Genomic DNA, 24,337 nt, shown 5'->3' with positions numbered 1-24,337 from the left:
TTTCTGAAAGAACTGCTTCTGCTGAAAATATTTCATCCATAATAAATGGTTGTTCCAAAGACCAAAGGGATTTATGGTGGTTTTTTCCCATAATGGCAACAGCAGTATAACATTTTGGGCAAACCGATATCTTCATTTCAAATTGCAGAATATCCTTCCTCCCACATCTCTATTATACACTAGCTGTCTCCATATTGTACTCCTGTAATGTTAACATATTATTTATTAACATGAACATAACAGCAATTCTCTGAGACATGAGTAGGCAGATTTCTACTGGTTAAAATATATTTATTTTCAGCCCAACCAGTTTCTTTGTAGTGAGTTATCTAAATTAAAATGTAAATGCAATACAACGTTTCCTTCTGATAACACAGAAGCAGGATACATAAACTCTGAAATATTAAAACACAGCACACCATATTACACATAAAACTTGTTTTTTCCATTTCAAGTTTATTAAAACTTTAGCAGTACAAATGATCCAGGCTGTGGATTATCAAAAGACCAAACAGAAGTCCACATTAAAAAAAATAATGTTCCCCAACATGTCTCTAGAACCTGGAGGCAGAATGGAAACATCAAGTTCATCAAATTATCCATGTCTGTCTTCATCAGTCCCAGCACTCGATTCATGATCAGATTTTTTATCTTTACCACGGGCACGATCTCGCTCCTGATTCTTAGATTTTTGGTTGACCTCTTTTTCTTTTGAGGACCGGGACCTGTCTTTTTCCTTTTCCTTACTCCTACGTGAAGATGATCTTTTTGATTCCCTGTCCTTGCTGCTTCGTCTTTTCTTTGAATCAGGACTCCTATCCTGATCTCTACTGGACTTTTTGCTCTTATTGGTCTCTGAGCTACTACTGTCATGGCTTTTAGAACGCCTTCTTTTTTCAGCATCATCTTTTTTGTGAGAACTTCTGTGCTCTTGATTCCTATGCCGGTCATTACTTCGACTTTTCTCCCTCTCAGAGCTCTGCGACTCCTTCCTCCTTTTGTTTTCTTTGCCTTTAGATCTTTCTGGTGTGCCTTTTCGGTCTCTACTTCTTGATCTTCCCCTTCTTTTTACTTCTCTATCTTTGTGTTTTGAATAATCTTTACTTCTGCTGCGGTCTCGTTCTTTACTTCGGGACCTGGCTCTTTTCCCTCTGTCTCCACTATTGCTTCGCTCTCTGGTCTTACTATTTGAGCTGTGTTTGCTTTTAGATGGTTCACGTTCTCTGCTCTTTGACTTTGTATGCTTTTCCGTATCTTTACTTTTAGTATCATTCTGGCCATTAGTTTTAGACCCTCCCCTTTTATTTTTCTCTTTACTTCTGCTCCTTTCTCTTCCTCGAAAATCATTGGATTTCTCTTTGTCTTTCTCTTTCTCTTTCTCATAGTCCCTGTCTTTGCTTCGTGATCTCACTTTCTTTTCTTCATGTCTGCTGTGTTTTGAGTCCCTCTCCTTACTTTTTGACACCTCTTTGCTTTTGCTCTGACTCCTGGATCGAGCCCTTTTTTTGGCTTTGCTTTTGTTATGCTTGTCTTTCTCCTCTTTCTCAGAATTCCTCCTTGTCTCTCTGTCTTTACTACTAGATCTGTGGTCTTTAGATTTCTTTTCTTTTCCTCCCCTCCTATTTGGGCTCTCAGAAATTTGCCTCTGGTCAGATGCTTTCCTTTCTTTTCCTCTTCCTGGGCTTTTCTGATTTGCAGCATCCTTCTTGTTCTCATTAACTTCACCCCTGGGGGAAAACATACCATATATAGATATATAGATATATATTTCTGCATTTTGATAAGAAAAGGTGAGAGCTAGAAAAGTCAAAGGAGGAAATGCCAAATCAGTGACTGAATCCGAATCTGCATTACAATCACAATTATTCTTTATAGTTGTTGCACATATCTCTGCTGGCTACAAACTGAAAATTCAAGGTGAAAAAGGTCACACCAGTAGTTTGTGCATGTTCAAGTCATGCACGTCTGCTGACATGCGTACCGTTTTCGGCAACAAAAGGGGATGGTGCGGAATGGGTGGGCTCATGCATGTCCCACTCACATGCCTTGGAACACAACCCCTGAATAAATAGGGAGTTGCTTGCACTTAGTATATGGTCAATTGTATACACACTGAAACTGGCAAAGATGTATGTAAGAGTCAAAAAGTAATGCAAATTCTATGACTACTTCTTACTTATCTCCCTTTATCCATCTTTCTCCGCTTGATATTCTCATTCTTTGAGCTCGTTGCATTTCTTGTCTCCAGTGTGGTGGAGTCTCACTGCGCCTAAAACGATCTCGTGACCTGGATCTTGAAGGTGTTCGGTAGCGCTTTGAAAACAGAAAAAGTTAGATAAAAATGTGTACCAGTATGCTAAAAACAAATTACTTTTCCAAAAGAAAAAGAAAAGTTTATATATTTTAAAGCAAAACAGTCATTCTGAGAATTGCATAATTTTGGCTACATCAGGCTCCTATCATTCAATCCCAACAATAAGAGTCATGAGATTTTAAATGTTCTTAAGCCAGGCCAGGAGCAAAGTTAGGCCTGCGCTTACAAAAATAGCCTATCCTAGTCAGTGGAACAGGTCTGCTGTTACCCACATAGGTGCAAATAACCTCAGAAAATGAATACTGCATAGAGAGGAGCAAAGTAATGCAAGAGTAATTGTTTCAGATAAAAGAAAGCAGAAGTAATGTATCTAAGTCAAAACTGACAAAAGCCACTGTGCTCTATGTGTCAGACCTGCTCATCTTAAAATGCTGTTGAGTTGCAGGGCAGCTGACTGGTACTGAAAACAAAAGCTTGCAAAAACTGGCTCTTTCATTAAATAACTAGTAGCAGCATGCAGGGTTGGTGTAATCTAGTGTTTGTGGGAGACATAGTGATAAGATACCCCACACAGCTCTGCCATTCATCCCCAAAATGCCTCTCTCCAAAACCTCTTCAGTATATCCATTAAAAAGGAACACTTACTCTTATATGTTGTTATGGAACAAGATCACTGTATTACAGGGTAAAAGCTGCCAAAATGCACAGAATAAATCACAAGAAAGGACATACCCGTGGTCCTCTTCCTTTAATTTTTCGTCCAGATCTAGTCACTAACAGCCTTCTCTGATATGTTGATTGACAGTTTGATGGGTTACTAGAAAGGAGGAAAAAGACTTCACTGTAGTTCTGGGGTGGCTCTAAAGATGATTAATCATTTCTTCTATTATTATGTATTTCTGAAGCTCTATCAAACTGTATGTTTCCACAAACAGTCTGCTAAATATTCACTTCATGGCAAAAGATTCAAAGGCACAACTGTGAGGATTAAGAAGACAGTGGGTAAAAGCCAACTGTGATCATCTACCAATTGAAGGGACATGGCGTAATAGATTACTCTCCCTGCACCATCCAAATTTGCTTTAGAGGGTTGGGGGTGGGGAGAGGAACTGGAAGTCTGCTTGCATGATGTAGGACAACCTTACCAAAAATTGATTTCAAAACACCTCCATCCTAAGGAAATCTCACCGAAATCATTGGCGGTAGGCCTGGGAAGATTACTGTCTTTTTTTCTTGCAAAATTCATTTAATACATCCCATTGCAGTTAAGCATGTGTAAAAGTGCCAGCACGTAGTAAATAACCGAAGTCAATGTCAGGGATGGGCCAGAGGTTTCAAGTTCCCCGGAAGGAGGGGGAGACTTAGGGTTGGAGGAAGGAGGAGGTGTGCCCGAGGGGGATAATGAGGAGAGAGCTGTTGAAGTCAGTCTAGAGCAAGCATCCCCAAACTGTGGCCCTCAAGATGTTTTGGCCTACAACTCCCATGATCCCTAGCTAACAGGACCAGTGGTCGGGGGAAGATTGGAATTGTGGTCCAAAACATCTGGTGGGCCGAAGTTTGGAGATGCCTGGTCTAGAGGAACAGACAGGGAGGGATATAGAGCCAGGGAGTTCACAGGAGCAACAAGGGTTAAGTTCCAGTTCAGAATCCAGGGGGGGGAGGAGAGAGGCTAGGCCTGTAGAGCAGAGGAGGAGCAGGAGAATTGCCATTTTCTGGGATGCTGGGATGCTGGAAGGGTAAACACAGACCTCAGCAGAGATCTGAACTGAGTGACTCTATGAATGATCATTATGTGCTAATGACCCGTTGTATTGTGTGAAGAGTGGAAGCCCGTCAGCCCTGACAGTCAACATCAAGGTAATTCACATGGCACACAGCTTGGGGCTTACTCATAAGCCTGCAGTTATGATAAAGTACAACTTTACCTCTCCCTTTCCTTCTCTCTGCTCTTGGTCTCTTTTTCCTTTTCATCTACTTTAGGAGGGCTTTTTCTCATAAGGAATCTGTTTTCTGGTACAGGAGGAATCTCTTCAGGACGGACTGTGGAAAGTGGCTGTGATTCAGGATTTTCTGTTTCACTTTCACTGGCTGAGCTTCATTGGTAAGAGAACAAAAGTTATATGCATCTATTTTAAATGTTACATATGTTTCTTTTGCGATTCGCATATGCCAAAACAGGAACTTCAAATGCACTATTTTAAAGAAACTATTGTTGGAAGATGAAACAAAGGTATTTAATATTTTAATATGTGTTCTGCCAAAATAAAATAAAGTTGAGGCTTCAAAAGCAAAAATCTTTTTGCACCGGGTTTATATTCAAAATATATCCCTTCTTTAATAATAATAATAATAATAATTTATTTATACCCCAGCCACTCTGGGCGGCTTCCAACAGAAAAATAAAATAATCTATTAAACATTAAAAGCCTCCCTAAACAGGGCTGCCTTCAGATGTCTTCTAAAAATCTGGTAAGTGTTTTTCTCTTTGACATCTGATGTAGCAGAACAAAGAAAAGGAAATGTCACTGTCACGAGTACCTAAACTAGTAATTACAGCAGGGGTAGGGAACCTCTGGCCTGCAGGTCAAGCCTGGCCCCCCAGGAGGTTGGCCCACAAAGCTAGCTTCCCCAAACTATGTCGACCTGTCCATCAGCTGACATGAATAGGTTCTGTCAGGTGATGGGTGGGATTCAATCCTGCTGGGATCTGCTTTGCCAACATGTTCTCTGTGCTCCCAGAACATACCCCTGCAGCCAGCAAGACTGTACTCTCTGTTCACCAGTTGTTCCCTACAAGCCCTTTTGTAAACAGCCCTGCACTGCTTTAAATCTATAAATAGCAGTGTGGGGTTGTTTGCAAAAGGGCTTTCAAACAGCCTCCTGCTGCTCTTTGAATTCCTCAGTCAGGGCTTCATAGCACAACACCACCTATATTAAAAGAAGCAGGCTGTTTTATTGTATTTTTAATATTTTGTTGGAAGCCACCCAAAGTGGCTGGGGAAACCCAGCAATAATAAAATTATTAGTATTATTAAAAATGTGGTGCAGAGATAAGAATCTGGCATGCAAGATATAAAAAATATCCCACCACCAAAGGGGGGGGGACTGCTTACAGAGGGAAAAGATTATTGTTGCCTGGAAATACTTAATTCTGTAGCTATGATAAAGCTAAGGAAACATGGATATTAGTGCCTGGATTAGAGAGCACATGAAACTGTAGGCAAGATAGGCTCTGAGCTTTCTAAAGGAAGTGCTGGATAAAAGTATAAGTATTTTTGACAGGACTATATAAACAATAAAAAGTTGTTTCACATTTCATTCTAAATTCCACCTTTACAGATATGCAAGAATTTTTATTTTGATGGAGATTAACAAAGAACTATATTATTTTTGTAAGACATGAAAATGACATGGAAGAATGCACTACTGATTCTTCTGAGCCATTTTCACCTAACTGTAGCACAGGAAGGTAGGTGTTGTTGTTTTTTTAAGTCTCAAAAATAAAACTCTCCCTGCAGCCTGTCTGTATGTACCTCTTCTTGCTCTTCTTTTTCTTCTTCTTCTCTTTCTTATGTTTCTTGGAATTTTTTTTGTGCTTCTTTTTCTTTTTCTTTGTTTTTTCCCCAGAAGCACTTTCAGAATCAGATGATGAATCAGAAGAAGATTTTGAATCACTTGAACTTTCAGAATCGCTGGATGAGGATGATGACTTGCGTCTTTTCTTCTCTTCTTTCTTGGCTTTAAATTAAAGCAACAGACAAGCAGTTACCAAACAAAACCTTCAAAAGCTTAGGAGAACAGGTATGTTTTCACTGTGGGTTAGAATTCCATTAATGTTGTGGACCCACACGTCCAGCAGGAGGGAAGGCCACAGCTGGGGTACCATTATAAAGAAGGGACTATCCCATGTTGTTACAGAATGAGCTACACTCGCAGGTGGCACCGTGAGAAGAGTCTCCCCAACTTTATTCAGGCAACATTTTTTGGTCTTTGTTCTTCGTCTTCCCTGGGGTGACCAAGCAAGAGGGCCACTAAAGCATGGAAGTTGGGTTAGGAGCAGGAACTTACTCAGCTCACAATGAAACAATTATCACAGCGGAAAAAGAGGGAGCTATCTGAATGCTTGGAGGAACTTCTCTAATTCTGCTAAGTAAACAAACCAGCCAAATGAGGGCTAAGCCTACTGAGGAGCCATGGTTGGAAAAGCAGGGGGAAAGAGAATAGAATTGGCTGGATATACTGAAAGGAGGCTGAATGAAGGCTTCAAAATGTCATCTATCAGCCTGAAAGAATCAAAAGTGACTCGCTAAGAGTGGGAAAGGAGCACAGTAGGGGATGGAGGAGGGTAGAGGAATTGGAGCAAGAGACAACTGAGGAAGAACACATATATAAGGAGGGCACAAATAACCATCCCGTTGTTTGGATAGGCGATTTCAAGACTCATATTTCCTGATACACATAAATCTCTGCAGGCAGGGATGGAAGAGACTTGGCCATAGAAAACCAAACTTCTAATCTGTAATGGAGCTGGGCAAGAGAACAAGTGGTGAAAAGCCAATGATGAAGATGTGTTCATCATTTAGCCAAGTGAGAGGCATGGAGAAGGGAATAAGACAACAAGGAAGATCTCCTAAGAAAACCCTCTAACTCTCAAGAGGAAATCAGAGCTATAATCCCCTGGGAAGGCATTTTTTCCTTCACAGGGAGACAAATTTTGTTGCACGTCCCATTTGCTTCCTCCAACAGCAAAATAGGTGCCTATCAGTTTTGAAGCAAACCAGAGCTGCACACAGATGTTAGTGGTTTCTACATACAGAAGGGACTCTGTAGGTGTTCAGAAAGATATAGATGTTAGCAAATTGAAATAAAAAGCAAAGAAAAAAAGCTCCCAACATGCTCAGTGATCTCCAGGAGCCGCAGAATTCCAAATGCTTGGAAAGGGGGGGGGATGTTTTGCCTCCTTTAGTTTTTAGCAACCTAAGCATTCTGAAAGAGGGCATAGCTTGTTACATGAAGCTCTGATGAAGAACACACATCTTTGGGCATGGAGGCCCAAAGGCAACATTTTGCTTCGAGCTCCACTTGTTATTTATTTAATATACTCTTTGTTACTACTACTTCAATGACAACAATTTACAGAACCAAGATTCCCAGTTACCAATCTTCTGAGTTAGATCTGACACACCTCTTACAAAACTAGAAAAGAGACAACCTTTAAAAACATTTTAATAAAAGAGACGACTTTTAAAAACATTTCACTCTTACCTTTGGATTTTTGAATAAGTTCGCCACAACTTAGTATTCGTACTTCAGCATAAGGTTTACTAGACGCATCTGTTTTCTGGTTTTCTATTTCTCTTACAACATCTTGACCCGAGATTACTTGTCCAAACACAACATGAAGCCTAAATGATTAAAGCTTAATTTTAAAAGCTGACTAATATCTATGTCACACTGAAATTTTTAAGTAGCTATCCAATTAACTTTTCCAAATACAAGTAAGATACAAGGGCACTTACCCATCGAGATGAGGGGTAGGTTTGGTTGTTCTTTTGATTACATCAAGGGAAAGAATGACAAAACGTAGTATTAGTATTACGGAGGTAAACTTGTTGTATTAAGCCATAAATGAGAAGATATAAGCAGATTCAGGAGGCATTAAACTGTAGTTCAAATATCAATGCATTACGAAGTTGCAAACTTTAATAGTATCTTAAATTTGAGGAATTGTTACAAATGTATGCAGGTTACAGTATTTAATCCCCCTCACCTCATGTTTCGGCCAATTCTCACTACTGTACAGTGGTACCTTGGTTTACGAACAGCCTAGTATACGACCATTTTGGATTACGACCAATTACAACCCGGAAATGAGTGCTCCGGGTTGCATTTTTTTGCTTTGGTATACGACAGGCCCCGGCTGCAGGCCTTTGTATGTGCCACTAGCACTCCCCAGATTGGGCCTCCGCTGCAGAGGTTGCCTCCCTACGCAACGCCTCGCTGCGGGGCTAGGCCTCGCCGCCGGCACTGCCCAGATCTGGGCCTCCACTGCCGGGATCCGGCAGCAGGAGACTGTCTCCCTTAGCAGCACCACACTGCAGGGCTAGGCCTTGCTGGCGGCGCTGTCTGGATTGGACCTCCGCCTTCTTTCCTCCCGCGTCTTCCCTTTCGCCCTTTATCTGAGCCCCCCCATTGTAATTAAGCCTTTTTTCTTCCCGCTTCTGCCCTTGCGCCTCTCATCTGAGTCCTTCCATCGTAATTAAGCCTTTTTTCTTCCCACTTCTGCCCTTGCGCCTCTCATCTGAGTCCCTCCATCGTAATTAAGCCTTTTTTTCTTCCCGCTTCTGCCCTTTCGCCCTTTATCTGAGCCCCCCCCCCGTAATTAAGCCTTTTTTCCTCCCACTTCTGCCCTTGCACCACTCATCTGAGTCCCCCCCCCCAATCGTAATTAAAGCCTTCCATTTCTGATTGCAGCGTTCTGAGGTGATATTTGGTGCTTTTGTTTTTGCTATTTTTTGCATTTTTGTTTGTGTGGCTTTTTCATTTTTGTGTCTGCGGATTGTTTTTTGTTTTATGATTGATTGATTGATTGTGGAAATGGATAAAACAATGACTCCAAACAATGACTATCATCAGTACAGGTAAGGGGGAAAAAATTCATTTTAATTTTTATCATCTACAATACTGTTTTATCTATTTATAGTACAGTACATTGATTATTGCTTTCATTTTATGGATCAATGGTTTCGTTAGATACAATTCATGTGAAATTTCTGTTTTAGGGGTTGCTTTTCAACGTCTGGAACAGATCAATCCATTTTCCATTACTTTCTATGGGAAAGCACACCTTGGTTTAAGTCTACTTTGGTTTAAGACCGGACATCGGGAATGGATTAAGGTTGTAAACTAAGGTACCACTGTAGTATGATACCAGAGATGGGAACGCTGAGGTTTTATTACAAACGAGCAGTATATAAATGATGTGAAATAAAAAAACAAAACAAAACAACAATATGCCCAGATGTTCCTGCATAAAAAACAAATCCCCCCCCCCCCCAATATACAAAATTGTATGTCAGGAAAATAGCTAACTAGAACCCTTTTGTCTATCATCTAGTTTTCTTTTTGAAGGGAATATTTTGTAAGGAGAAACATCCAGTGATGTGAGCCCTCGCTTGTAGTCATAAGTGATACAGTCTACACACAAATTCATCACCTTGCTGAAATTTAGCCACCTCCCACCAAAAAAAACCAAAAAACCCAGAAGACATGCTGCCAACCTTCAGAAGTATGATCCTCCTGGTGTGTTGTTGAAATTATACCCCTAATACATAAATTTTATTTATGATCAAGCAAATGAATGTTTTGAGTATACATTTATTTCAGAAAAGGTAACTTAGTTTATAAGAACTATACTAATAAGTCAACGTTTATAACTATTCCTCTAAAAGCAAGTAACTGGCCAACTAAGGTGGCACAGAAAAAGGGTGACAAGGCAAAAAGGAAAAACAAGGAACTGCAGGCAGGCAGAGGAGGGCAGAGAAAGACAACATTTCTGAAGGTACAGTCCCCAATATGTTACCCTACCTACAACTCCATTTAACTGAATCTGGTAAACCCGAGGTTGACTCTGATTGAAGTTTATCAAAGAAAAAAATATTTAATATTTTCATTGCAAAGACTTCTCTCTTTCTGCTGTCTGAGCAATTCTGTGCAGAAACTATTTCACTCCTGGAATGAGGAGATGCTCAAGTCTGCACCCTTCCTTCCTCCATACTATGCACAGACACTGATGAGCCATTCAGGGATATGCTACCTTCTATCCACACAGAGAGGCAGAGAATAGAGCAGGCATCCCCAAACTTCGGCGCTCCAGATGTTTTGGACTACAATTCCCATCTTCCCCGACCACATGTCCTGTTAGCTAGGGATCATGGGAGTTGTAGGCCAAAACATCTGGAGGGCTGCAGTTTGGGGATGCCTGGAATAGAGCATACAAATCACAACCCTGTTTCTTATTTAACCAGATACAGCACCTTGGTGTTAAGAGTAGCATCTGAACTGGCCCTTTATTACTCTTCAGTAAGGCTTGGTGTAACTAAAACATAGCTTGCTCTGACAGATTTAAAAATATAATACTAAACCAACACTACCACTTACAGCCTACTTATATTCTGCAATGGCCACTGGCTACATACAGAAGTCTTTTGACTATAAACTCATGTTCGGCTTTTCATCAAGAAAGCAACAGCAGAGTACATTCCAACTGCCAATAGTCTACTATCCAGGCAATGATTAGGCCCACACCTCTTAGGAAAGTACCAGGTGTTCCCATATGTTAGGAGATAGTAATAACTACTCCCAAGTTAATCCTGATTCTAAACACAGCAGGGCTAAATAGTCAAACTTATCCCATATAATCTTTTATTTGCTATCTCCAATAAACATTTAAGAGCAAGTTAAGTTTGATACCTTTAAAAAGTAGTCATGCTTTCTAAATGGAAAAGGAGTTAGCTGTTTCACCTGTTCCAAGTTCTGAAATGTAAACTGTAAGGACTACCATCCCAATGCTGAAGAAACACAGTGGAGCTGCATGATACTTACATAAAAAACTGTGAACCATTTGTATCTTTCCCTCTGTTGGCCATTGAAAGGAGAAATTCTTTGTTGTGCTTTACAGCAAAGCTTTCATCTAGAGAAAGCGTTCCAATTACTTCAAAATTCCAAGTATGACCTTGCATTGGCATTTCTTTAGAATTTTAAATTAGGATTGTCAAACTGCACAAATGTATCATTGTAGTGCCAAACAGCATTCAAATAGATAAAAATAAAGACAGAGGTATACAGTATAATTCTCAGCCTAATGCACAAAAATGTAAATACTATTTACATACAGACTCAACTATATGTCGAGTCAAGAGCATTATATAAGATATAAATGTATAAGTGAAGCTGTCTCTTGATATTCAGTACAGCTGCTTAGTAAGACCAGTGCATTTTAAATTCATTCCAATTAGCACAAGCAAACCAGTGTGTTATTGTGCAAAGGAGCTCACTGCATGTCATTTATAAAAGTGTAAAAAGTGACAGCAATAATGTGGTGAAAGAAAGCTTGTAATAAACAGACAAAAACAAACTTAAAAACACCTATGTACAAGGTGGGCAATTTTGAAATTTAAAACTAAATGTAACAGAAATTCTATTTATTTGTGCAAAAGCAGTCTTGTGCAATAGAGTTGCTTATAATAGCTCTGAACCGTAATAGCTTGATCCTCATGAAAACTTGAAATAAAAGTATTTTAATTCTCATCACACAATTCAAGTTTTCTAAATCATAAACTGAACTGGTTGGCCAGTAAGCATCAACAAACAGCTACCTTGCAAAGACAAAGTGTAAGACTCCATTCACTTGCCTGCTTGGGCCAATTACTACTTAGCATTAATCTCTCAGCCAGACTGTCCAGTCATCTTAAAGATCAGTCTGATGACTGGGATGATGTTCTATTTTCTCTCTTAGGATAATGAAGTGTAAGTAAGATTGAACGGAGGGTCGTTTTGGTTAGTCACCATCAATGAGATGGTGAAGGGTGGGTAAAGGGGAAGAGAAGTTAGATGAATATGAGATACAGAGTTACCAAGCTTCTTAATAAGAGAAGTACCACCTCAATAGAAAAAAGAGGAAATCCATTTGGGTAGAAGAGGAGATGTAAGACAGGGGATTGTAATAATAATTTTAATTCCTGAAAATTTTACAACAGCACTCTGAATCCCTAGGATAGGGCACTCTATGACCTGTAATAAATAAATTTGACAGCAGTTTGGGGGCCAAAGAAATGTAATTTGCCTAATATACATATTCTTAAACCAATGACTATGACTGGGAGTTGCAGGCTAACCTGATAAAAGACTATGCTTACCTTCAAAAAAGCCACCATATATTGATTCTCCTCCTCTCCCATTTCCTTTTGTTAAAAGAAAAATGTTACAGGTATTACAAATGAGAATGGGACAATGGGATCTTACCATTAGGGATTTTTTACTGATGAGTGATTGGAGCCAGTCAAAGAGGGTTACATCATATCCTACTAGCTGAGACAGGAAAACTCTATTGCAAATATGCATGCTATCTCCTCCCTTTTCAAGAGTGCCTCGAGTTTCCTTTAAATTTAATAACAACAACATCAACTACCTGACCTACAATACCCATCAGGTTCCAGGGTGGGTTATAACCATTTAAAATTCAGAATTAAGAACAGTTGAAACAGATTCATCGCAGGTATAGGGTAGGTCTGTGACTGGCTCCAGAGCCCATGAGAAAAATAACAATTGCATATCAGATAAATTCCAAGTTAAAGTTATCACATAAAAAAAATCTGTTACTAAAGGGAACCTAAATTTTGATGGAGCTACACAAATCTTAAGATAGACTTTCATGAAGCAGAATGAGGCTATTCCACATTTTCTTTATATTTCTGTTAGTAAATCTAGTTGTTTTTAAGAAAATGAATTGGCATTATTATTTTAGTCATGTTCATTATAAAAACACTTGGCTTCAAGAAATTACGAAAATGCATTCTTAAAACACATTTCCATTTAATAGTCCTGTCAGATGCCTCATGTGAATCTCACTGAGAGCCACAGCTTATATTAAAACCATGATTTATTCGTGAATGTGGCCCTCTTGTGGCTTCTTCCTCCCCACACACACCCAACCTCTGTATGACATCCACATAAATCAAACCAGTCATGCTAAGTATTGCTGTGTCATCCAAATACAAATTGTGGTTTGTCTGAAAGACACAAACCACAGCCTGGGTGAAACATTGGGGGGAGGGCATGTAAGAGGCCATGTGCCAGCAGGGGAGATGGGGCACAATTACCATTAAATCATGGCTGAAGACAAGCTAAGTGACATGCAAACCAGAGCATTCTATCCTGACACAGAAGCTGCAATATCAAGTGTTTTATTCAGGAGGAAGAGAGCATTACCATTCAAATAATAACTTCATACACATCTGTATACTTGCCAAACTACTATTTGATATCATTTAGCCAATGTCATACCTTCACTGAAGTCACCTCCTTGGATCATAAAATCTTTTACAACTCTGTGAAACAAACAACTCTTGTAATGTAATGGCTTCTGAGTTGATTTTCCTGTACCTTTTTCACCTGCGGGGGGGGGGGGAGGAGGAAAGTTAACCCATTAGCTTTTAATGGAGAACCCCTCAGGTACAACAGAAGTACAACTGGAAATCAGCTCTTGATCTATCTGACTTGGACATTCTACTTGTTGAAGCCTATAAAAGAAAAAAAAATGTTGCAGCATAGTACCAACAAAAAGGAACCCCCCTATTTACTACATTTAACTCAAATCCTAAGGACACTGAAAATAAATACTATGGGTTGCATTCAAAGTACAGTGGTACCTCGACTTAGGAAGATGATCCCTTCCGCGGCCGTCTTCGTAAGTCGAAGTCTTCGGTTGTCTAAGCGCTGCTTTTGCGCAGGCGCGAAGCGCGATTTCGCGCTTTGCGCAGGCGCAGAACGCATGCACAGCAAAAAGACTTCCAGGGTTGTCGACTTTGGAAGTCAAAACGTTCGGAAGTCGAATTTTTTGGATGTCGAGGTATCACTGTACAGTGGTACCTCGGTTTAAGCACACAATTGGTTCCGGGGAGCCGTTTGCTCCCCGAAAAGTACTTAAACGGAGTGCTGCTTCTGCGCAGATCGCTTCTGCGCATGCAGATCACTTCTGCGCATGCACATGCCGTGGACCCGAAAGTAAACACTTCCCGGGTCCGCGGAGTACTCAAACTGAAAGTACTCAAACCGCAGCGGACTTAAACTGAGGTATGACTGTAGCACTATGTCATGTGGTACATTGTGGTAGGTACTTTTTTGCATCCTTGCATAAACCACACCTGACAAAATTCCCTCTTCTATTCAATTGCTGAAGCTATAGGAGCCCTGTCCATTCCTGTATCTGGTGGTACCGGTGGTACCTTGAGTATGATCCACTTATGTGTGTGTCCAATGCAGGAGTTCAAACCCCCAAAGGTAGAAAACAGTCTTCAATTCCGACTTCGCCATCCTCACCGATGTACTATGTCAAACTGTGTTACTTTACACTCAAGTTCATGGATGGCAAAAGACAATAAATTATCAAGTGAAGAGTGACACATATAACCCCTGCCCTTCTTTAGGCTTGGAAGAAGGCAGCAATTCTCCCTATCCTGGCACTAAGCTTGAGAAGTGCTTAGAAAGTACTGGGAAGTTTCACTCGTTTTTCAGTGCCTCCAAAGCTCAGTGCATGATTAAGGAAGAGCCAAGTCGGTAGTGTTCATAAATTTGGGCTGTCTACGAAAGCCAGCCAAAATTTGTAGAACTATGATGGAATAATTAATTCTGCACATATGAATTTATACCAAAATATACAAAATCATATATGAAAATGTATCTTCATTTTCAGTACGCAAAGAGACGAACATCAAAATCATGCCATTTGGAGGAACCAGGAACAATTCAATTTGGGCTACATAACAAATTATTCAAGTGAGGAAATATACAAACCTGTACAAAGGCAGCGAAAGTTCTCACACGTCTTTGGGCAAACATCTGAAAACAGCTCAAAGACAACTCTGCCAGCTAAAAGAAAAAGAATGAATGAATGAATGAATCATCAATAAAGTAATGTCATTGTGCTTAAGACACACTTGTTTCAACTGGACATAGCTGTGTGTTATAGGGTTTAGGCCAGAAGCATCTCTCTTACCAGGTGTGTTGTTGATGGCTATGTCAAAAAAGCAACGAGGTCTCTGGCTTTTCACTCCCATGGCTTCAAATTTTGAAGACTGTTAACAAAGAAGCGAGTTCTATTAAATTTGAAGACTTTTAAAACGAAAACTTCAAATATGAAACTCTAACAAACGATAAAAAATAGGGAAGAAAGTAGTCCACCCCCCTTTTTCCATGTAGAGATAAAGCTATGCAAACAATGACAGTGATGAACACGAGTATATGGACTGTGATTGCTCTCAAGGACTTTGGAATGGTAGGCTACCGAGTATGGCAGACATGACAACATAGGGCAAGCTGAAACCAAGTGGCTCTCAACTCCAAAGTTCATACCATGTTGGGGATAAATTACAAGTACTGTAAAAGGATGAAGGAAAAGAGTAGGGATGGGGAAGCAAATAAACACTTGGTGCCTCCTTGTCTCCCCCAAGTCATTCTTAGCTACTTATTCCAGAAATGTATCCCTCTCCACTCAGCCAGCACCAATGCGATCAGAAACACTGCATGGCAGATATTCTAATAGATGGAGACAGGGTGAGAGAGTAGACATCAGTTTCTAGCAATCTGATTTTCCGTTAAAAATGCAGTTCAATTTTTTAAAAGATTTTTTTCCAATAACCTGAACTGACTGGGATCTGAGTTACTATGTTTGTATGTTTATTTAGTAAACAAAAATATTAGTAAACCACCTTAAGTTTTACATGCTGTATAAATATCCCAATGTTTTCCGGTTTATTGGAAATATTTTGTTGAGGCGGGATTCAAAAAAGCACGTTAAAGTGCTTTATTATAAATGTATCAACATCTGAAAAATTGCAATATTTAAAACGCCCAATTTGGCTGTTCTTTATAATACTAATTACTGTTATGAAACAATGCACTTTCATAAATAGGGGATAGTTTTTAAAAGAATATAACATTTGAAACGTCTACCCTACATCATTATCAGTACAACCCGAGTCTACACCCAATGTGAACAGCTGCACCTTCAAAGCACTGGAGCAACTACTGTACAGTACAAAGTTTTAACTATAGTTATTAAAACTAGTGATAGATGCTAATAAATGCTTTGGCCAGGCCAGCCTCATAGCCCGTGATCTCCCCTAATTTGGTCTTCTCTCCTTTCTCTTGCCTGCATTCATAGCTCTCAAAAGTTGATACAATTATGCAAAGCAAAGGAGGTGCAGGATGATCTATGATTCAGAATCCGGCCACGAAGACTGAGACCCCCCCCCCCACCAAACTTCCTAGCTTGCCTATGCCATTTGGAAGGGTCCATCCCTGCAGGGGTGGGTCCAGCACAGGCTTCATACTGCAGACTCACAGTAATGTTCAGAAAGTTATTTACTACTTAACTCAAGTATAATGCAAAAGGGAACATAAAACAATATAACATATCATGATGATGTAAGACAGCTTATTAAACAGTATTAAGCATGAAGACCTTACTTAAATTAAGGTCTATAAAACTATGGGCTGGTTCAGATATCAATGGTTCTGGTCCTACAAATTATAGGTTTTTCTGGAACAGGAACAAGCAACAGGCTTGAGTGCTTCTTCTCCCTCATTTAACTGGTGTTAGAGAGCACACCCTGGTTTGCAAATCCAGTTTCTCAGGACACTTAAATATGAAAAGACCAAGGATTACCTGCCCAATATAGGTGTCATGCCCCTCCTTTAACTGTTTTTATGTCACCATATGGCATGACAAGTTCTATTTGGCATGATATTATTTGCCAAAATATCTGAGGGCAGCAGAACACAGAAGCTAAGGTAACTTGATACTGGCTGAACATTGATGCTTATATGTCCTTTGGAAAACAGGAAAATTTAGGTTTTTAAAAAGCAGATTACGGGAAATCGAAATACAAACTAGCTACAGACCATGAACACAAAGGGTTTTCATTAGTCTGTTCATCAATTCACACTTCCTGAAGATTTTTACTCTTTAAAGTTATAATGCAAGAAAACCAGAAATTATGAGAAAACTTGGTCTTGACACCTTGACCCATATTAGAAGCATCTAAGAGTGGGTATACCAGCCACTTTTCACTATTAAAATGCATGACAGAGATGGACCGGAGGGTAGCAACATGGGCCCTTTCTGCAGTGGCTCCGCATTTGTGGAATGCTCTCTCCAGGGGCATTCAGCTGACACCTTCATTATACACCCATAGGCACCAGGCAAAAATATTCCTTTTTAACCAGGCCTTTGGCTGATTGATATCCAATGCCCTTTTAAATGTGTTGTCGAAGGGAGGATTATTGGTTTGTTTCTGTTCTAATTTTTATTATGTACTAGCTGGCCCTGCCACGCATTGCTGTGGCTCAGTCTGTTAAATGGAGCCTCAGGACCCCCTTCAGATTCCCCTGACCTTCAGAGTCCCCGTTTTACGAGTGTTCTGTTTACACAGGCGCATCCCTGACTCCCCCCAGCCTGTCCCAACCCATGACCCATCCCGGCCCCTCCTCCCGCCACCCCACCTCATCCCTGTGTTTGGCCCAACCCATGACCTATCCCATCCCCTCCTCCCCCCCATTCCCCACCCAGGCGAGCCCCCACCTCCACTCGGCCCAGTCTGGAAAGCCGAGGCAAGATGCTGTGGAGATGGAAGTTTTCTAGGTGCAGTACCAGTGTAGCCGTCGCTAGAGGGTGCTGTTTTGCAACCTCTCCTGTGCTCCCAGCATGCACTTTCATCTGATTGGTGAGTTCTGGAACACGGGGTTTGGGGTTTTTTACGTGGCCTAGGTGTGAAATCTGTCTATGCAAACGGTTTTTGCTTCCTCTCGTATTCGCATGTGACGTTGTGTCAAAATTTGAACGCAATCGGTCAAGCAGTTTCGGAGAAACGTGGAGACAAACAAACATGCCCCTTTTACATTTAGATAGATAGATAGATAGATAGATTTTGTGTTTCTTATATTGTAATTTTATATTGTGAACTGCCGAGAACTACGCTTATAGGGCAGTATACAAATTTAATAAATGATACACAGGACAAATAATACAAGGGTTGCCAGAATAAGGAATGTGGCAGACTCTTTAAGAATTATAATACTACCAGAGTGCAGTGGTTCATGCCATCTACATTCCTTGTTCCTCTTTCTCTCACTTCCTAGGCCTGATCACATGGCAGTTGCACAAGGCCAACTTTGCAGGCTCTCCACTTTATCTCAGAATTACAAACCACTTTTTTCTGCCTTGGTGTGTATACAACTAGCATTAGAAAAACCACCACTTACACTGCCTTACTAAGCCCTAGTAGCATAGTATCCTCCAAGTTCCTCCAAGACATAAGGAAAACTGTGACCATAATTTCTAGACAATTACAGTTAACTACCTGATCTCTTGCAGATAATAAACAGCACACCCTTAAGATACAAGCATTCTCTGAAAACACTACTCAGTGTTGTTGCTTTTTAAGGGATTCATGTTCAAATTTAGATTTCTCTAAAGCCCTTGAACCTAGGAGCCCTCTCCATGAAATACACAATATTGGATTTATACACATTTTCAGACAATTTACTTGATAATCACACCTGAATCCAACTGACATACTGAAATTTCTCTTTTGTAAATTGTGGTACTGAGCAGACAAGGGACAGTATAAGGTAATGAGGGAAGGACAGAGAAGTGTGTAGAACACTCATCTCTCTTCCTCTCTGATTACCAAAGGATTGATTAGAATCAAATGATTAGATACATTATTTTCAAAATTTATCCGTTAGCCAGGAGTGCTAGAAAGTTTGCTCATTTGAAACTGAAAGCCATGGACTTGTTTTCAAACAGTGAGTTGTTGTTTTATGAGACTATTACATGGAAGATGTCATGACTTTGCTATTAGGGATTGTTGTCTCAATGTTTTATGGTAGATAAGGGAACATATACAAACTAATGCCCCTTGGTAGTTGATTGTTCACTGTGGGAAACCAAAACGCACCAGTCTCATAATAGCTGTAATTTATTATTCATTTTTGCATTTTCATGTTTGCATAAATGGATCCAACATGCTGAGAAGTCACATTCTGCAAGGGATTCCAGATGTTCTCAATGTTCTTAAGAAATAAGAAAAGTAGTCATGACTATGAGTTCCTCATACAGAAATACTAACCTAAGCATTGCTAGCAACTTTGCTAAGTGACAAGTGGAAGGAACTTAGACGAAAGGATGTTCTTGCAGAAATATGTCTACTACTTTAAGAACCATTTGCAAGCACAAGGCAGATGTTCCTTCAACTTTCGAACTAGTTAGTCTTTGGAACTAACACTCCATCTCTGAGAGGCCTGTAGGATGATCAACAGCAAGGAGTTGCCGCATGTGGCACACCTCTTTCCCCTAGAGGTGAAATGCAAAACCATATCAAGGCAGAGCTGTGTATGTACTGTACAACAATCCAAGCCCCTCTGTGCTGCTGCTGGTGGTGGTGTTTGGACTGGGCAGAGGTGCCCCTGTCACCCTCCTGCTGGCCACCAGAGGCATAGAGCTCCCCCTTGGTCCACCAAGTGTGCAATGCCACTGACAGCAGGTGGAAAGCCCTGAAACAGCAACTAGAGGAAAGTCCCACAGAGACCAATCACTGCACCAGCTCTAATCTGGCCCAGGAATCTGCTTGCCCAACCCACCTTGTGTCCTGGTCATTGTAGTTGTCGGGCTGTATATTTAGCACAGAGCTTTCCAAAGTGTGTGTCACAACATGTTAGTGTGTTGGCTGCAGTGTGTCGCGTGAACGAACCCTGTGCTCCTCCCGGGGCTGGAAAGGGGTTTGTTTAACCTCTGGTTTGCTAGTAAAACTGAATTACTGTGTCGCAAAACGATGCATGTCTAAAAAGTGTGTCACCAACATGGAAAGCTCTGATTTAGCAGTAGCCACACCACTCCATAAATCCTGCTCGGCTGGGGAGAGGAGTATGGATTATAAATCACACCATCTACAACATGGACTTCAGTTGTGCCACACCTGCCAATAAGCTTATAGAAAAAAGTATGGGGAGAGGAAAGTATTCATTCAAAATCTGCATCACAGAAGGGTCTCATCTGTTTAGCAGTCAAATAGACTACACTCTATGAGGAAGAGTTTAGCATCAAGATTTACTGTAGCCACCAATATTAAACAGAGAAAAATAAATATCCTTGCTTCGAGTTCAGGCAGCAAACCTATGCACATTTACATTGGAGCAAATCCTACTTAACAGTAGGACTTCCTTCCAAGTAAATCTGCATAGGACTGGGTTGTTAGGTTGCTAAGTGTGTATTCAGTGCAACCAGTGGGATTCTTTCCCTAGTAAACGTGGCTTGGATAGGTAAGTTTGTAAACAATGGATTCCCCACAGGTCACCATTATATATGTATGTGTGTGTATTCTCAATGTAACACAATAAACAAATAGCTCCTCAAACAACACAAGAGCAGGACATCACCAATAAGTTACAGTGTAATTGTTTAAAAACAAAAATATCATGATAACCAAATCTCTTTTTATACCTCCGAGTTGGAGGTATAGGATATAAACTCCCAGTATGCTGCATTTTTTTCTCAATTCTCTGCATCTTTAAAGACACAAATTTTGTGTTTTTTCCCCCGCTATGGTCTAGTTCCATAAGTTCTTTTATCATTAGATTAACTGGAGATTTTTTAGTCTTCTACTGTTGAGCTATGGCAATCTCAGCAGCTAGCCACCATTTTTCAATATTTAAGAAGTGCTCTGTTGGATTAGACTAAGAGCCCATCTAGATTTTAACAGTGGTCAGTTAGATGCCTCTGGAAAGCCAAGAAATATGGCATTAAAAGGGAGAAGAGTATCTTTAGCACATAATATTCAGAGCTATACAAGCAGACATGTGGTTTTCCTAGAAAATTTTGAATTGGACAATGTTCCTAGAAATTTCCTGGAAAGTTTTCCATTGCCATAAATTGAGAGAAACTTGATTTAACATGGTTAGCTGACAATTAAACAAAATTGTAAAAGTGTGTCATGATAACTTTACATGTGATATAAATATCTGAAAGGTTTTTTTAATAGCTAAAAGTAGTTGAACTGAAATATTTACTAGGAGGGAGATAAATAACATGCATTTAGTGAGGCTTATATTTTCTATTCAAACAAAAGCATAGCTTTACTTGAAAATTATTTCAGTTAAAATATTTCCAAATATTTTAAGGAATGACACTGACACATAATCAGTGTCCCTTAGTTGCTTAAAAACAAAGTCCAAATACACCTTTCGTCATTGGAATATGCTCTGACCTTTGATGGTGTTAATGGCTCTTTTTTATCTGTTCCAGTGCTATTGCATCCTTTTTGAGACAGGGCAACCAGAACTGCATATGGTATGCCAGTTATGGCTGGAATATGCACTATGGCTGGGGTCGGCAAGGTTTATCTTGCCTGGGCCTGTTCACTCCAGCGGAGATCCCTCTGTGGGCTGGATCGCACGCACGCCTGCGTTTTCTGGCATCTGTGGAGATGTGATTTTCGGAGTCTGCGCATGCGCACACGATTTTCAGCGCTGCGGAAGTGAGTCCCCGCGCCGGTTTAGCGCAGCGTGCCGGGACTCGCCGAGTGGGCAGCTTGGTTTGGAGGCAGCTCGTGGGCCGGTTAGACTCCCATGGGCCACTTGTGGCCCATGGGCCTTAGGTTGCCAACCCCTGCACTATGGCAACATAATTTTATTTTTTAGTCCCTTTCCTAATAATGTCCAACAGCCTACCTTTCTTCACTGCTTCCTCTCTTCCGTCTCCGCCCCCATCGTTCTGCCCGGACACTGAGGTCCAGTGCCGAGGGCCTTCTGGCGGTTCCCTCGCTGCGAGAAGCCAAGTTACAGGGAACCAGGCAGAGGACCCTGTGGAACGCCCTCCCACCAGATGTCAAAGAGAAAAAAACTACCAGACTTTTAGAGGACATCTGAATGCAGCCCTGTTTAGGGAAACTTTTGTTTAATAGATTGTTGTATTTTAATACTTCTGCTGGAAGCCGCCTAGACTCAGTGGCTGAGGAAACCCAGCCAGATGGGTGGGGTATAAATAATGTTTTATTATTATTACTACTACTACTACTACAGTGAGCCGTCCACCACTACCCCAAGATCCCATCCATCAACTTATATCTCAAGTAAGGCCTTTTCTTTCTTTCTTTGCCTCTGTGTGCATGATTGTACACTTACATTGAAACTCACTTGCCATTATGCTGCCCCTTCACGTTTGGAGAGTCTACTGTGGTCTTCACCATCCTGAATAATTTGGGAGTCATCTGCAAACTTGGCTGCGGATCATTTTAAATGCACCCGTCCCAACACAGATGGGGGGGGGGATTCTTCCTTCCATTGATAAAAGGAACTTGGTGAGAAAGCAAGCCTTACAGATGTTTCTGGAAAGACCCATTCCCCTTACATTTCAGAATGCAGTTTCAGAAAGCAAAGCACATTAATCTGCTCCTTTATTTTACCATTGCATACATGTCACGCTGCACATAACCTCTTTCCAAACACAGATGAGCAAAGTGATCCAATTCTCGAATAAAAGACCCCTACATCGACAAATAGCATGTGCTGCGGTTTTGTTTTGGTTTTTTGTGTTTTTTTAACTTTGTGCTTTCTACTGGAGCCTGTCTGCTATCAACCTGCATACAGCATTTTGGGGCGGGGGCGGGGAAGAATCAGTACAGGTACAACAATATTACGTAGCTTTATCTCACACTTCGGAGTGTGCAAAAAGCTTCCTTTGGGCCATGAGTTTACTCGCCTATCCTTCCCCGCTCCTGTGCACGTTTATCCCGCGACTTATTGCCCCTAGTTATGGTATTATTTTCAAAGCCAACTGCCAGGCCACCTTCCTCCCCCCCCTTAATTACAGGGACGTGAGCGCCCGCTTTCATTCATAACTATTTGCAACGGTTCTCGAAACCGCCTCCCGCCCGCGCGGCCTCCCAAGTTTGCCCACCCGAACCCGTTCCGCGTCTCCCGGAGATTGAATCGCGGGAAGACGCTCCACATTCAAGGCCTCGCGCTTTCCCCTCAAATCATTCCCCGCAGAGCAACTACCTCTCGTCTCCCCACTTCCCCCCGCCTTCCCCCAACGGCCCACCCGGGGACTTGTTGAGGGGGTGACACTCGGGCCGGCCGAGCCCTCCGCGGAGTCGGCCGTGAGGGAGCCCAGCCGCCCGCCCCTGGCGAGGCAGATTCAAATGGAGAGAGAGAGGACCGAGCCCTCTCGCCTCCCGCGCCATTGCTCCCCTTTCTCCCCCCCCCCTCACCACGAGGCCCTTAAATGTTCGCCGGCAACGCCGCCGCGGCCCCTCGGGCGGAGGAGAGCCCCACTCGAGCCACTCACCCGCCCGCCCGCCGCCGCGCTCGCCCGCTCGGCCCGAAGTCTCCTTTCGCCGCCGCCGCGCTCTTCACCACCTCGCCGCCGCCATGTTAGGATCTGGTGCAGCACGGACTGCGTCAGTGGAGGAGGGGAGGGAAGCGGGGAAGCCTGGAGCGGCGAGGGCGGGACGGGGCGCGAGCGAGCGAGGATGTCTGACGAGGAGAACGGGCTGGAGGGGAGTCCTCGGGCGCCAGGGCCCTCTCTCGACCTCTCCAGAAAGGGATGGGGGGCGAAGATGGAAGATCAGATCTGTCCGACTCGCCGCCCCTTTTGGCGCGCACGCCCAATTCCTCTCCAGCCTCCAGGCCGGACCTCCAGCGCCTGCCCCTCTTCTCTGGGGATACAGTACAGAGACAGAAGGAAAGAGGCAACCAAACCGGGGGGGGGGGTGTCCAGCCGCCGCACCTCAACCCAAACGATGTCCTCAGGTTTTAAGCTCGCTTGCACTCTCGGCCGTAGGCTTTCCTCAAAACGCCCTAGGATTCAAGTTTCCAGTCCTCTTGACGCCTCTCGCGCAGCATCGCTGGCGCGCCGCCGCGTCATTGTACTTCGGCAGCACCGCTTTGCGATCCAGGAAGCGCTTAGGGGTGGTAGACAAACGCATGCCGCACACATTTGACATACATACATATTTGTATTATTATTTATTAAATGTTCTTTACAAAAAAGAGAGTAAACTTTCAGGAAGGTCAGGCCGGCCCACGTCGGGAGAGGGGAGCATCATCTTCCCACACCGCAGACTGAAGGAGGGGAAATGCTTCTAAATGTTGTGGAGGGGTTCAGGCTGCAAGGCTACACTTTCTAGGAGGGAGTCTACTTTTGTGTTAAACATGCAATTTTGCTGCGTTTAACCTTAGCGTTTC

The 24,337-nt window shown here is 41.9% G+C and overlaps 1 protein-coding gene across 1 annotated transcript; it reads right to left on the bottom strand.

Moving 5' to 3' along the window:
• Nucleotides 1-436: 436 nt before the first annotated feature.
• PPIG (peptidylprolyl isomerase G) lies at nt 437-23,758 on the bottom strand. Its single transcript, XM_035133442.2, has 13 exons — nt 23,439-23,758; nt 15,090-15,168; nt 14,888-14,962; nt 13,379-13,486; nt 12,232-12,276; nt 10,919-11,006; nt 7,834-7,863; nt 7,580-7,719; nt 5,848-6,052; nt 4,240-4,407; nt 3,047-3,131; nt 2,177-2,313; nt 437-1,727 (listed from the first exon to the last, which is right to left on the bottom strand). The coding sequence occupies exons 2-13, from the start codon at nt 15,148-15,150 to the stop codon at nt 596-598; spliced, it is 2,274 nt and encodes a 757-aa protein (XP_034989333.1). The 5' UTR covers nt 15,151-15,168; nt 23,439-23,758; the 3' UTR covers nt 437-595.
• Nucleotides 23,759-24,337: the final 579 nt, after the last annotated feature.

The sequence above is a fragment of the Zootoca vivipara genome, chromosome 1, assembly GCF_963506605.1.
Source record: "Zootoca vivipara chromosome 1, rZooViv1.1, whole genome shotgun sequence".
In the NCBI taxonomy this organism is placed as follows: domain Eukaryota; kingdom Metazoa; phylum Chordata; class Lepidosauria; order Squamata; family Lacertidae; genus Zootoca; species Zootoca vivipara.
This window is presented reverse-complemented; position numbering and strand designations above follow the sequence as displayed.